General features: G+C 43.1%; 1 protein-coding gene across 1 annotated transcript in view; it reads right to left on the minus strand.

Moving 5' to 3' along the window:
• Positions 1 to 27: 27 nt before the first annotated feature.
• Positions 28 to 15000, minus strand: part of LOC109884929 (leucine-rich repeat and fibronectin type-III domain-containing protein 2-like) — a 23614-nt gene continuing 8641 nt past the window's right edge. The window contains exon 5 of the mRNA XM_031810998.1: positions 28 to 343. Coding sequence (XP_031666858.1) covers positions 217 to 343 — 127 coding nt within the window. The 3' untranslated portion in view covers positions 28 to 216. The remainder of the gene's footprint in view (positions 344 to 15000) is intronic.

The following is a 15000-nucleotide window of genomic DNA, read 5'->3' on the forward strand; positions in this document are numbered from 1 at the left end:
GCATTCGTGAAGAACGGGATTGGGGTCAATTGGAATTGAAGGCAGTCAATTCAAGAAGTAAACTAAAATTCCAATTCATTAATTGCAAAAAGGGCATCTATTTTCAATGACTGCTGAACAGGAAAAGCTATTTATGTCAAAAGTGTTTCACTTCCTAAATCGACTGACGTCAAATTCCAATTGAACCCTGGTGAGGAGCTACAGCGAGAGAAAGGATCAGAGTACCTTGGTAGCAGCCAAGGAGGTGACGATGTCATCAAAGATGGCCAGGACACACAGGTTGTAGTCCACTCCAGATACCAGGTTCTTCAACATGAAACTGTTGCTGGTAGACGGGAGGATCCTGGAAAAACAAATAATGAAATATACATGATCTTTTTAAAATGATTTAACAACTACTACATTATTATTGTATTTTGGAATGTAATTGTTGTGTAATATACAGTAAAGCATTTCAATTAAAATAGAGTAGATACATTTTAGAGAGAAGGATGAAACAAAAGAGAGAGAGAGAGAGAGAGAGAGAGAGGGAGAAGTCCCTATTGGAACAGAATTACACTATAATGAATATAATATTTAATGAATGAATGAAACATAATGAAATTGTCTTGGTCAGAACAGGAGTTTCTGTGAAGGCATCGTAATTGCCAATAGAAAAAGAGACTGTTCATTGTCCACAACGGTCAGAAAACCTCGAGGGTAAGAGCACTCCTTAGATTTTTTTTTTCCTAATATGGAAATATGAATGCATGACCTACCCTACTTACAGTAATCACACACTCTTATAGAACCGTGAATACATGAACTACCCTACTTACAGTAATCAGGGCTCAATCTTCTCTATAGACTACATGACCTTCTACGATCCAGCCAGAGGGCTCAATCTTCTCTGTAGACTACATGACCTTCTACGATCCAGCCAGAGGGCTCAATCTTCTCTGTAGACTACATGACTTTCTACGATCCAGCCAGAGGGCTCAATCTTCTCTGTAGACTACATGACCTTCTACGATCCAGCCAGAGGGCTCAAGCTTCTCTGTAGACTACATGACCTTCTACGATCCAGCCAGAGGGATCAATCTTCTCTGTAGACTACATGACCTTCTACGATCCAGCCAGAGGGCTCAATCTTCTCTGTAGACTACATGACCTTCTACGATCCAGCCAGAGGGCTCAATCTTTTCTGTAGACTACATGACCTTCTACGATCCAGCCAGAGGGCTCAATCTTCTCTGTAGACTACATGACCTTAAACGATCCAGCCAGAGGGCTCAATCTTCTCTGTAGACTAGATGACCTTCTACGATCCAGCCAGAGGGCTCAATCTTCTCTGTAGACTACATGACTTTCTACGATCCAGCCAGAGGGCTCAATCTTTTCTGTAGACTACATGACCTTCTACGATCCAGCCAGAAGGCTCAATCTTCTCTGTAGACTACATGACCTTCTACGATCCAGCCAGAGGGCTCAATCTTCTCTGTAGACTACATGACCTTCTACGATCCAGCCAGAGGGCTCAATCTTCTCTGTAGACTACATGACCTTCTACTATCCAGCCAGTGGGCTCAATCTTGACCAGCACTGTAAGAGTCGTAAGTTCCTACAATTTTTTGAAGAAACTCATGAAACTTTAACTACTGTTATCATTTAAGCCAATTTTGATTGGCTGACAGCTGTGGTAGCAGAATCAGAATTAGTTAGTTAACATTGATAAATAAGATATTTTATTTACATAATAATGCTTATGTGGGAAAAGTTACTTGGGACCCAGAGAGTGGAGAGGTCAGGCTTGTCTTCTTATGGGAATGTGTCTGTAACTATTACTATCCTCTCTGAGGTTGCCCTTATCTTGACCTAGTATATGACCTAGGACCTAGGAGGTTCTCTGTCTTTTCTGATCTTGTCCAGGAGGGGGTGTATTTGACATGAAAGTATCTAGAATTGACAATTGATATATGCCATTGGATGAGGTAATGTCCTAAGTGGTACCAAGAACGAGATAAGAACTTCGTTTAGGAGTGCGGCTTGGTTGGGTTGTGTATCGGAGGATGCATGACTTTCAACCTTCTTCTCTCCCGAGCCCGTACGGGAGTTGTAGCGATGAGACAAGATAGTAGCTACTAAAACAATTGGATATCACGAAAAAGGGGTAAAAAATTTAAGAACTTCGTTTAGGAGACCAAACTGAACAATAATGGGATACTCCTCTTTCAAGTAAATCTTCCTTTGTGTAATGTTCCTAAGATCTGTTATTTGTCATGTGAGTGGAGATGGGTGTGTCTTGGCTATAAATGATACTAAGAATTGTTTTGTAAGCACTCTCAGAGAATTCAATAGATCTGAGAGTCACAGGGCTACGGTGAAGCTCATATAATTAAAGATGGACTTTATGATAACTCGGACTTGTGTGGTGGTTTGCTCTCTCATGATTTGGTAATACAGGAAATGTCCACGACACAGCCGTGGTATATCAGACAGTATATCACGAGTACTACAAAACCTTTATTTGTACAGCTCTAATTACCTTGGTAACCAGTTTATAATAGCAGTAAGGCACCTCAGGGGTTTGTGATATATGGTCCATAGACTGAGGCTAAGGGTTGTGTCCAGGCACTCCGTGTTGCGAACAGCCCTGAGCCACAGTCTATGGGCCATATACCACAAACCTCCTAGGGCCTTATTGCTTAAATATCCCACGGCTGTCAGCCTATCAGCATTCATACCAAGTAGCATAGAAGCAGTACAGTAGTAACACATAAATAGTATAGTAGTAACATATAAACAATATCGTGGTAGCATAGAAACAGTACAGTAGTAATATATAAACAATATAGTGGTAGCATAGAAACTGATTTTGCAACCAATCCGTCCTAAAAACATCCAATCTGTCCTAGAAACATCCAATCTGTCCAAAAAACATCCAATCTATCCTAGAAACGTCCAGTCTGTTCTAGAAACATCCAATCTGTCCTAGAAACATCCAATATCCTGTCTCAGCCTCCAGTATTTATGCTGCAGTAGTTTATGTGTCGGGGGGCTGGGGTCAGTTTGTTATATCTGGAGTACTTCTCCTGTCCTATTCGGTGTCCTGTGTGAATCTAAGTGTGCGTTCTCTAATTCTCTCCTTCTCTCTTTCTTTCTCTCTCTCGGAGGACCTGAGCCCTAGGACCATGCCCCAGGACTACCTGACATGATGACTCCTTGCTGTCCCCAGTCCACCTGGCCATGCTGCTGTTCCAGTTTCAACTGACCTGAGCCCTAGGACCATGCCCCAGGACTACCTGACATGATGACTCCTTGCTGTCCCCAGTCTACCTGGCCATGCTGCTGCTCCAGTTTCAACTTCCACCTGACTGTGCTGCTGCTCTAGTTTCAACTGTTCTGCCTTATTATTATTCGACCATGCTGGTCATTTATGAACATTGAACATCTTGACCATGTTCTGTTATAATCTCCACCCGGCACAGCCAGAAGAGGACTGGCCACCCCACATAGCCTGGTTCCTCTCTAGGTTTCTTCCTAGGTATTGGCCTTTCTAGGGAGTTTTTCCTAGCCACCGTGCTTCTCCACCTGCATTGCTTGCTGTTTGGGGTTTTAGGCTGGGTTTCTGTACAGCACTTTGAGATATCAGCTGATGTACGAAGGGCTATATAAATAAATTTGATTTGATTTGATTTGATTTGATTTGATGTTCTAGAAACTTCCAATGTCCTAGAATCTACCAGTCTGCCCAAGAAACCTCCAATCTGTTCTAGAAACATCCAATCTGTCCTAGAAACATCCAATCTATCCTAGAAACAAACGATCTATCCTAGAAACATCCAATCTGTCCTAGAAACATCCAATCTGTCCTAGAAACATCCAATCTATCCTAGAAAAATCCAATCTGTCCTAGAAACTACCAGTCTGCCCTAGAAACCTCCAATATGTTCTAGAAACATCCAATCTGTCCTAGAAACATCCAATCTATCCTAGAAACATCCGATCTATCCTAGAAACATCCAATCTGTCCTAGAAACATCCAATCTATCCTAGAAACATCCAATCTGTCCTAGAAACATCCAATCTGTCCTAGAAACATCCGATCTATCCTAGAAACATCCGATCTATCCTAGAAACATCCAATCTATCCTAGAAACATCCAATCTATCCTAGAAACATCCAATCTGTCCTAGAAACTACCAGTCTGCCCTAGAAACCTCCAATCTGTTCTAGAAACATCCAATCTGTCCTAGAAACATCCAATCTATCCTAGAAACATCCAATCTATCCTAGAAACATCCAATCTGTCCTAGAAACATCCGATCTATCCTAGAAACATCCAATCTGTCCTAGAAACATCCGATCTATCCTAGAAACATCCAATCTATCCTAGAAACATCCAATCTGTCCTAGAAACATCCAATCTATCCTAGAAACATCCGATCTATCCTAGAAACATCCAATCTGTCCTAGAAACTACCAGTCTGCCCTAGAAACCTCCAATCTGTTCTAGAAACATCCAATCTGTCCTAGAAACATCCAATCTATCCTAGAAACATCCGATCTATCCTAGAAACATCCAATCTGTCCTAGAAACATCCGATCTATCCTAGAAACATCCAATCTGTCCTAGAAACATCCGATCTATCCTAGAAACATCCAATCTATCCTAGAAACATCCAATCTGTCCTAGAAACATCCAATCTATCCTAGAAACATCCGATCTATCCTAGAAACATCCAATCTGTCCTAGAAACATCCGATCTATCCTAGAAACCTCCAATCTGTTCTAGAAACATCCAATCTGTCCTAGAAACATCCAATCTATCCTAGAAACATCCAATCTATCCTAGAAACATCCAATCTGTCCTAGAAACATCCAATCTGTCCTAGAAACATCCAATCTGTCCTAGAAACATCCAATCTGTCCTAGAAACATCCAATCTGTCCTAGAAGCTCCTGCCTATATTGGCATATGCACATGCTGGATATACATTGGCATATATAGTGAACAAAAAGATGAATGTGCTACATTTACAGAGAGTTTACTGAGATACAGGTCATGTAGGGAAATTAGACCATATAAATACATTTATCAGGCCCCAATCTATGAATTTCACATGACTTGGCAGGGGTGCAGCCATGGGCGGGCCATGGGGGGCATAGACCCGCCCACTGTGCAGCCAGGCCCACCCACTGTGCAGCCAGGCCCACCCACTGGGGAGCGAGGCCCACGCACTTGGCAGCCAGGCCCACCCACTGGGGGGCGCAGGACGCACTGGGGGGCGCAGGACGCACTGGGCTGTGCAGACGCGAAGTTCTGCGGTTGTGAGGCCAGTTGGATGTATTGCCAAATGCTCCAAAACGTTGTCGGAGGTAATGTAGGGTAGAGAAATTAACATGAAATTATCTGGCAACAGCTCTGGTATACATTCCTGCAGTCAGCATGCCAATTGTACTCTCCCTCGACACTTCAATGTAATTAAAATGATATGGTTTCAATTTTGAAAAGGCATTGGCCAGGGGCTGTGTGGAACAAGGTCTGAACAGGGGCTGTGTGGAACAAGGTCTGAACAGGAGCTGAATTCACAAGTCAAGTGACTTGTGAATTCATGACCTTGGGACTTTAGGGTTTAATCTGCGCAAGGCATAGTTCTGAGATACTGAGCATCAAAGCTTTCACATCCCAGATCTCAGAACTGTTTTCTTGTGAATTCTTCTTTCATAACCCCTAAAAAACCTAATGTGCAGAATAGCAAAAAATCCTGAGACATTTGTAAATCTGATTGAACCTTTTGGCCTCTGAAATGTCAATCTGGTTTCGACCAGAAGGTTTTACCTAACAACTCTGAATTAGACATGTTTAGCTTCTAAAGAAGACTGTAGCTTATAGAATACATTAATTATATGATAACACTATTTTACCAAGATAGAGGCAAATCAGTAGAAAGAATTCTCATTTCCAGTCACAACATGCAGACTTGTTTACATGCTGCAGACTTGTTTACGTGCTGCTGTGCATTTTGTTGCTAACTTACTTACTTACTTACTTACTTACTTTACTTACTTTACTTACTTAGCTTACTTTACTTATTTAGCTTACTTTACTTACTTAGCTTACTTTGCTTACTTACTTACTTTACTTACTTAGCTTACTTTACTTACTTAGCTTACTTAGCTTACTTACTTACTTTACTTACTTAGCTTACTTTGCTTACTTACTTACTTTACTTACTTAGCTTACTTTACTTACTTAGCTTACTTTACTTACTTAGCTTACTTTACTTACTTACTTACTTTACTTACTTAGCTTACTTTACTTACTTACTTACTTTACTTACTTAGCTTACTTTGCTTACTTACTTACTTGACTTACTTACTTACTTTACTTACTTTACTTACTTAGCTTACTTTACTTATTTAGCTTACTTTACTTACTTAGCTTACTTTGCTTACTTACTTACTTTACTTACTTAGCTTACTTTACTTACTTAGCTTACTTAGCTTACTTACTTACTTTACTTACTTAGCTTACTTTGCTTACTTACTTACTTTACTTACTTAGCTTACTTTACTTACTTAGCTTACTTTACTTACTTAGCTTACTTTACTTACTTACTTACTTTACTTACTTAGCTTACTTTACTTACTTACTTACTTTACTTACTTAGCTTACTTTGCTTACTTACTTACTTGACTTACTTACTTACTTTACTTACTTAGCTTACTTACTTTACTTACTTAGCTTACTTTACTTACTTAGCTTACTTTACTTACTTAGCTTACTTAGCTTACTTAGCTTACTTACTTACTTAGCTTACTTTACTTACTTAGCTTACTTAGCTTACTTAGCTTACTTACTTACTTAGCTTACTTTACTTACTTTACTTACTTAGCTTACTTAGCTTACTTACTTACTTTACTTACTTAGCTTACTTTACTTACTTAGCTTACTTAGCTTACTTACTTTACTTACTTAGCTTACTTTACTTACTTAGCTTACTTTACTTACTTACTTACTTAGCTTACTTACTTACTTAGCTTACTTTGCTAGCTGACAACTTTACAGTTTTTACTTTTTAATTACCGTTTATATTTTTAGTTTTTCACTAAATTTGTTTTAATTCAAAGTTTTTACTCCGGACGCTTCATCTGGACGTGGTTCGTCAGGACCTCCAACAGCCGCAGCTAAGTAGTAACATTAACATGATGCCTTCTAATTGCAGTCGCTGTACTCATGATATACAGGAGAACGATCGCCTTACCGCGAGGATAGCTGTGCTGCAAGCCCAGCTTCAGACGCAATCGTTAGGCAAGGGTAATTTCAGTGTAGGAAAGGAGGAAACAGCGTCTGTGCCACCAGTAAGTACAAATAGTAACGTTAGTATAAACCCCTCGCACGGTCCCCGCAGCTGGACAACTTTCTCATGGCTTCTGGAGGGAAATGCTGTAGGAATGCTCAACCGGTGTCGCTCATTCAGCCGACAGAAACTTTCAACCGGTTTTCCCCATTAAGCAGCGAGTCGGAGTCTGAGGCCGAGCCTTCTCTTGTCTCTACTCCTCCCATTACGGGGTCTGAGACGCCGAAGCCTCCCACCATTAGCTCTGACAAATTGAAATCCCAAGTCATTGGCGACTCCATTACCCGCAGTATTAGACTTAAAACGAATCATCCAGCGATCATACACTGTTTACCAGGGGGCAGGGCTACCGACGTTAAGGCTAATCTGAAGATGGTGCTGGCTAAAGCTAAAACTGGTGAGTGTAGAGAGTATAGGGATATTGTTATCCACGTCGGCACCAACGATGTTAGGATGAAACAGTCAGAGGTCACCAAGCGCAACATATCTTCAGTGTGTAAATCAGCTAGATAGATGTGTCTCTTGCCCCCTCCCAGTTAGAGGGAGTGATGAGCTCTACAGCAGAGTCTCACAACTTAATCACTGGTTGAAAACTGTTTTCTGCCCCTCCCAAAAGATAGCATTTGTAGATAATAGGCCCTCTTTAAGGGACTCACCCACAAACAGGACCAAGCCTGGCCTGTTGAGGAGTGACGGACTCCATCCTAGCTGGAGGGGTGCTCTCATCTTATCTAAGAACATAGACAGGGCTCTAACTCCCCTAGCTCCACGATGAAATAGGGTGCAGGCCAGGCAACAATCTGTTAGCCAGCCTGCCAGCTTAGTGGAGTCTGCCACTAGCACATTCAGTGTAGTCAGCTCAGCTATCCCCATTGAGACCGTGTCTGTGCCTCGACCTAGTTTGGGCAAAACTAAACATGCCGGTGTTCGCCTTAGCAATCTCACTAGAATAAAGACTTCCTCCATTCCTGCAAATATTAAAAGAGATAATGATATATCGAATCTCCTCTCAAATTTTTGGGAAAAAGCTGCTGCGCCGCAACTCACTGCCTTCCTGAAGACAAACAATGAAGACTAATAATGTATACGAAATGCTTCAATCTGGTTTTAGACCCCATCATAGCACTGAGACAGCACTTGTGAAGGTGGTAAATGACCTTTTAATGGCGTCAGACTGAGGCTCTGCATCTGTCATCGTGCTCCTAAACCTTAGTGCTGCTTTTGATACCATCAATCACCACAGTCTTTTGGAGAGATTGGAAACCCAAATTGGTCTACACGGACAAGTTATGGCCTGGTTTAGATCTTATCTGTCGGAAAGATATCAGTTTGTCTCTGTGAATGGTTTGTCCTCTGACAAATCAACTGTACATTTAGGTGTTCCTCAAGGTTCTGTTTTTGAACCACTATTGTCTTCACTATATATTTTACCTCTTGGGGATGTCATTCGAAAACATAATGTTAACTTTCACTGCTATGCGGATGACACACAACTGTACATTTCAATGAAACATGGTGCAGCTCCAAAATTGCTAGCATCCTGTGTTTCAGACATAAGGAAGTGGATGGCTGCAAACGTTCTACTTTTAAACTCAGACAAAACAGAGATGCTTGTTCTAGGTCCCAAGAAGCAAAGGGATCTTCTGTTGAATCTGACAATTAATCTTGTTGGTTGTACAGTCATCTCAAATAAAACTGTGAAGGACCTCGGCGTTACTCTGGACCCTGATTTCTCTTTTGAAGAACATATCAAGACTGTTTCAAGTACAGCTTTTATAAATGTATGTAACATTGCAAAAATCAGAAACTTTCTGTCCAAAAATGATTCAGGAAAATGAATCCATGCTTTCGTTACTTCTAGATTAGAATACTGCAATGCTCTATTTTCCGGCTACCCGGATAAAGCACTAAATAAACTTCAGTTAGTGCTAAATACGGCTGCTAGAATCCTGACTAGAACCAAAAAATGTGATCATATTACTCCAGTGCTAGCCTCCCTACACTGGCTTCCGGATAAAGCACCGATTTGGTCCTGCCGTACATACCTACACGTACGCTATGGTCACAAGATGCAGGCCTCCTAACTGTCCCTAGAATATCTAAGCAAACAGCTGGAGGCAGGGCTTTCTCCTATAGAGCTCCATTTTTATGGAATGGTCTGCATTCCCATGTGAGAGATGCAGACTCGGTCTCAACCTTTAAGTCTTTACTGAAGACTCATCTCTTCAGTAGGTCCTATGATTGAGAGTAGTCTGGCCCAGGAGTGGGAAGCTGAACGGAAAGGCTCTGGAGTGACGAACCGCCCTTGCTGTCTCTGCCTGGCCAGTTCCCCTCTTTCCACTGGGATTCTCTGCCTCTAACCCTATTACAGGGGCTGAGTCACTGGCTTACTGGTGCTCTTCCATGCCGTCCCTAGGAGGGGTGCGTCACTTGAGTGGGTTGAGTCACTGACGTGGTCTTCCTGTCTGGATTGGCGCCCCCCTCTTGGGTTGTGCCGTGGCGGAGGTCTTTGTGGGCTATACTCGGCCTTGTCTCAGGATGGTAAGTTAAAGATATCCCTCTAGTGGTGTAGGGGCTGTGCTTTGACAAAGTGGGTGGGATTATATCCTTCCTGTTTGGCCCTGTCCAGGGGTGTCATCGGATGGGGCCAAAAAGTCTCCTGACCCCTCCTGTCTCAGCCTCCAGCATTTATGCTGCAGTAGTTTATGTGTCGGGCGGCTAGGGTCAGTTTGTTATATCTGAAGAATTTATCCTGTCTCATACGGTTTCCTGTGTAGCCTAGTGGTTAGAGTGTTGGACTAGTAACCGGAAGGTTGTGAGTTCAAACCCCTGAGCTAACAAGGTACAAATCTGTCATTCTGCCCCTGAACAGGCAGTTAACCCACTGTTCCCAGGCTGTCATTGAAAATAAGAATGTGTTCTTAACTGACTTGCCTGGTTAAATAAAGGTAAAAAAAATAAAAAAATATTATTTCTTTCTCTCTCGGAGGACCTGAGCCCTAGCACCATGCCTCAGGACTACCTGGCCTGATGACTCCACCTGCTGCTGCTCCAGTTTCAACTGTTCTTCCTGCGGCTATGGAACCCTGACCTGTTCACTGTGATTACTATTATTCGACCATGCTGGTCATTTATGAACATTTGAACATCTTGGCCATGTTCTGTTATAATCTCCACCCGGCACAGCCAGAAGAGGACTGGCCACCCCTCATAGCCTGGTTCCTCTCTAGGTTTCTTCCAAGGTTTTGGCCTTTCTAGGGAGTTTTTCCTAGCCACCGTGCTTCTACACCTGCATTGCTTGCTGTTTGGGGGTTTTAGGCTGGGTTTCTGTACAACACTTTGATATATCAGCTGATGTAAGAAGGGCTTTATAAATACATTTGATTTGAAATTTGATTTGAAATACTGTGACATCATCATTTATTTTCATGTTTTCTGACAGTGTTGGTATTTTTTGGGGCGGCAGGGTAGCCTAGTGGTTAGAGTGTAGAGGTGGCAGTGTAGCTTAGTGGTTAGAGTGTAGAGGTGGCAGTGTAGCTTAGTGGTTAGAGTGTAGAGGTGGCAGTGTAGCTTAGTGGTTAGAGTGTAGAGGTGGCAGTGTAGCTTAGTGGTTAGAGTGTAGAGGTGGCAGGGTAGCTTAGTGGTTAGAGTGTAGAGGTGGCAGTGTAGCTTAGTGGTTAGAGTGTAGAGGTGGCAGTGTAGCTTAGTGGTTAGAGTGTAGAGGTGGCAGTGTAGCTTAGTGGTTAGAGTGTAGAGGTGGCAGTGTAGCTTAGTGGTTAGAGTGTAGAGGTGGCAGTGTAGCTTAGTGGTTAGAGTGTAGAGGTGTCAGTGTAGCTTAGTGGTTAGAGTGTAGAGGTGGCAGGGTAGCTTAGTGGTTAGAGTGTAGAGGTGGCAGGGTAGCTTAGTGGTTAGAGTGTAGAGGTGGCAGGGTAGCTTAGTGGTTAGAGTGTAGAGGTGTCAGTGTAGCTTAGTGGTTAGAGTGTAGAGGTGGCAGGGTAGCTTAGTGGTTAGAGTGTAGAGGTGGCAGGGTAGCTTAGTGGTTAGAGTGTAGAGGTGGCAGTGTAGCTTAGTGGTTAGAGTGTAGAGGTGGCAGTGTAGCTTAGTGGTTAGAGTGTAGAGGTGTCAGTGTAGCTTAGTGGTTAGAGTGTAGAGGTGTCAGTGTAGCTTAGTGGTTAGAGTGTAGAGGTGGCAGGGTAGCTTAGTGGTTAGAGTGTAGAGGTGGCAGGGTAGCTTAGTGGTTAGAGTGTAGAGGTGTCAGTGTAGCTTAGTGGTTAGAGTGTATAGGTGGCAGTGTAGCTTAGTGGTTAGAGTGTAGAGGTGTCAGTGTAGCTTAGTGGTTAGAGTGTAGAGGTGGCAGGGTAGCTTAGTGGTTAGAGTGTAGAGGTGGCAGGGTAGCTTAGTGGTTAGAGTGTAGAGGTGGCAGTGTAGCTTAGTGGTTAGAGTGTAGAGGTGGCAGTGTAGCTTAGTGGTTAGAGTGTAGAGGTGGCAGGGTAGCTTAGTGGTTAGAGTGTAGAGGTGGCAGTGTAGCTTAGTGGTTAGAGTGTAGAGGTGGCAGTGTTGCTTAGTGGTTAGAGTGTAGAGGTGGCAGGGTAGCTTAGTGGTTAGAGTGTAGAGGTGGCAGGGTAGCTTAGTGGTTAGAGTGTAGAGGTGGCAGGGTAGCTTAGTGGTTAGAGTGTAGAGGTGGCAGTGTAGCTTAGTGGTTAGAGTGTAGAGGTGGCAGTGTAGCTTAGTGGTTAGAGTGTAGAGGTGGCAGTGTAGCTTAGTGGTTAGAGTGTAGAGGTGTCAGTGTAGCTTAGTGGTTAGAGTGTAGAGGTGGCAGGGTAGCTTAGTGGTTAGAGTGTAGAGGTGGCAGGGTAGCTTAGTGGTTAGAGTGTAGAGGTGGCAGGGTAGCTTAGTGGTTAGAGTGTAGAGGTGGCAGGGTAGCTTAGTGGTTAGAGTGTAGAGGTGGCAGTGTAGCTTAGTGGTTAGAGTGTAGAGGTGGCAGTGTAGCTTAGTGGTTAGAGTGTAGAGGTGGCAGTGTAGCTTAGTGGAGTGTAGATGTGGCAGGGTAGCTTAGTGGTTAGAGTGTAGAGGTGGCAGTGTAGCTTAGTGGTTAGAGTGTAGAGGTGGCAGTGTAGCTTAGTGGAGTGTAGATGTGGCAGGGTAGCTTAGTGGTTAGAGTGTAGAGGTGGCAGTGTAGCTTAGTGGTTAGAGTGTAGAGGTGGCAGTGTAGCTTAGTGGTTAGAGTGTAGAGGTGGCAGTGTAGCTTAGTGGTTAGAGTGTAGAGGTGGCAGTGTAGCTTAGTGGAGTGTAGATGTGGCAGGGTAGCTTAGTGGTTAGAGTGTAGAGGTGGCAGTGTAGCTTAGTGGAGTGTAGATGTGGCAGGGTAGCTTAGTGGTTAGAGTGTAGAGGTGGCAGTGTAGCTTAGTGGTTAGAGTGTAGAGGTGGCAGTGTAGCTTAGTGGTTAGAGTGTAGAGGTGGCAGTGTAGCTTAGTGGAGTGTAGATGTGGCAGGGTAGCCTAGTGATCAGAGCGTTGGACTAGTAACTGAAAGGTTGCTAGATCAAATCCCCGAGCTGACAAGGTAAAAATCTGTTGTTCTGTCCCTGAACAAGGCAGTTAAACCACTATTCCCTGGTAGGCCTTCATTGTAAATAAGAATTGATCTTAACTTGCCTGGTTAAATAAAACAAAAATTGCTGGCTAGACTAGCATAGACCATACTTAGAGGGTGCTGATTGGTCCGTCTGTATTTGTGCAGGCTTGCGATTGGATTGAGTTTATGCAAATTGAGAATTCCATTTAAAAAAAAAAAAAAAATCACTTAAAATTTACAAAAAAGAAACTTAAAACAAAATAATATCAGACATATGAAGAACAATCTAAATATATATTTTATGTGACTAACTCATTTAGACAAAATAATATTTTAGAACCGAAGTGGTGCCTCACCTTTTGTACCTGGCAAAAAGTGTTTGTGTGTGTGTGTGTGCGTGTGCGTGTGTGTGTGTGTTCGTTCATGCGTGCGTGTCTGTGTGTGTGTGTGTATGTGTTTGTTCGTGCGTGCGTGCGTGTTCGTTCGTGCGTTCGTTCGTGCGTGCGTGTGTGTGTGTGTGTCCGTGCGTGCGTGCGTGCGTGTGTGTGTGTTCACAGAGAGATAGAGGGAGACAGGGAAGATTTTATTCCGTGCCGGTAACATAGGAACATATAATTATCAGAACTCTAGAGAGACAGATAAAAAGGAAGGGTGGTGTAGGTTAGTGGAGAGGACTGCTCTCTCTTTCCCATCTCCTTTTCATGCCCCTTTCTTTATCCTTTCATTCTATTCTCTCAGTCCTCAAAAGCACAGCCTGACTTCAGACATGATACATGGCAGGGGAGAGAGAGAGGGAGAGAGAGAGAGAGAGAGAGAGAGAGAGAGAGAGAGAGAGAGAGAGGAGAGAGAGAGAGAGAGAGAGAGAGAGAGAGAGAGAGAGAGAGAGAGAGAGAGAGAGAAAGAGAGAGAGAGAGAGAGAGAGAGAGAGAGAGGTAGAGAGAGGGATAGGGAGAGGGGAGAGGGGAGAGAGGAGAGAGAGAGAGAGAGAGAGAGAGAGAGAGAGAGAGAGAGAGAGAGAGAGAGAGAAGAGAGAGAGAGAGAGAGAGAGAGAGAGAGAGAGAGAGAGAGAGAGAGAGAGAGAGAGAGAGAGAGAGAGAGAGAGAGAGAAAGAGAGAGAGGTAGAGAGAGGGATAGGGAGAGGGGGAGAGGGAGAGAGAGAGAGAGAGAGAGAGAGAGAGAGAGAGATTAGGATCTGGCTAAAAATACTTGAATCAGTTATAGAACCCTTAGTCCTTTATGGTTGTGAGGTCTGGGGTCCGCTCACCAACCAGCAATTCGCTACATGGGACAAACACCAATTTGAGACTCTGCATGCAGAATTCTGCAAAACTCTCCTCCGTGTACAACGTAGAACACCAAATAATGCAGAGCAGAATTAGGCCGATACCTACTAATTATCAAAATCTAGAAAAGAGCCATTCAATTCTACAACCACCTAAAAGGAAGTGATTCCCAAACCTTCCATAACAAAGCCATCACCTACAGAGAGATGAACCTGGAGAAGAGTCCCTTAAGCAAGCTGGTCCTGGAGCTCAGTTCCCAAACACAAACACACCCCACAGAGCCCCAGGACAGCAACACAATTAAACCGAACCAAATCATGAGAAAACAAAAAGATAATTAATTGACAGATTGGAAAGAATTAACAAAAAAAAGCTAACAAGAATGCTATTTGTCAAAATGAGGTGGAAACTGAGCTGCACTTCCTAACCTCCTGCCAAATGTATGACCATATTAGAGACACATATTTCCCTCAGATTACACAGATCCACACAGAATTAGAAAACAAACTCAATTTTGTTATCTACTGGGTGAAATTCTACAGTGTGACATCACAGCTGAAAGATACAACCTATATTTATCTTTATTTATTCAAAGAGAGATTCAGGAGAACCTTTCAACCCAAGCAAGTCTGGTCACACATCAATCTGCCCTGCAGACAAGGATAGTCACCAGCATGCTAACGTTCGCTAGCTAGCTAGTTAGCTCAACTTAACCAAAGCAATTTTCGGTCGGCTCTAAATTGCTCCTAAATATCTAGCTGTGCGACCTAGAACAACATCACAGAGAGCGTATTGTGGTT

This window comes from Oncorhynchus kisutch, unplaced genomic scaffold (assembly GCF_002021735.2).
Source record: "Oncorhynchus kisutch isolate 150728-3 unplaced genomic scaffold, Okis_V2 Okis01b-Okis20b_hom, whole genome shotgun sequence".
NCBI classification, from domain to species: domain Eukaryota; kingdom Metazoa; phylum Chordata; class Actinopteri; order Salmoniformes; family Salmonidae; genus Oncorhynchus; species Oncorhynchus kisutch.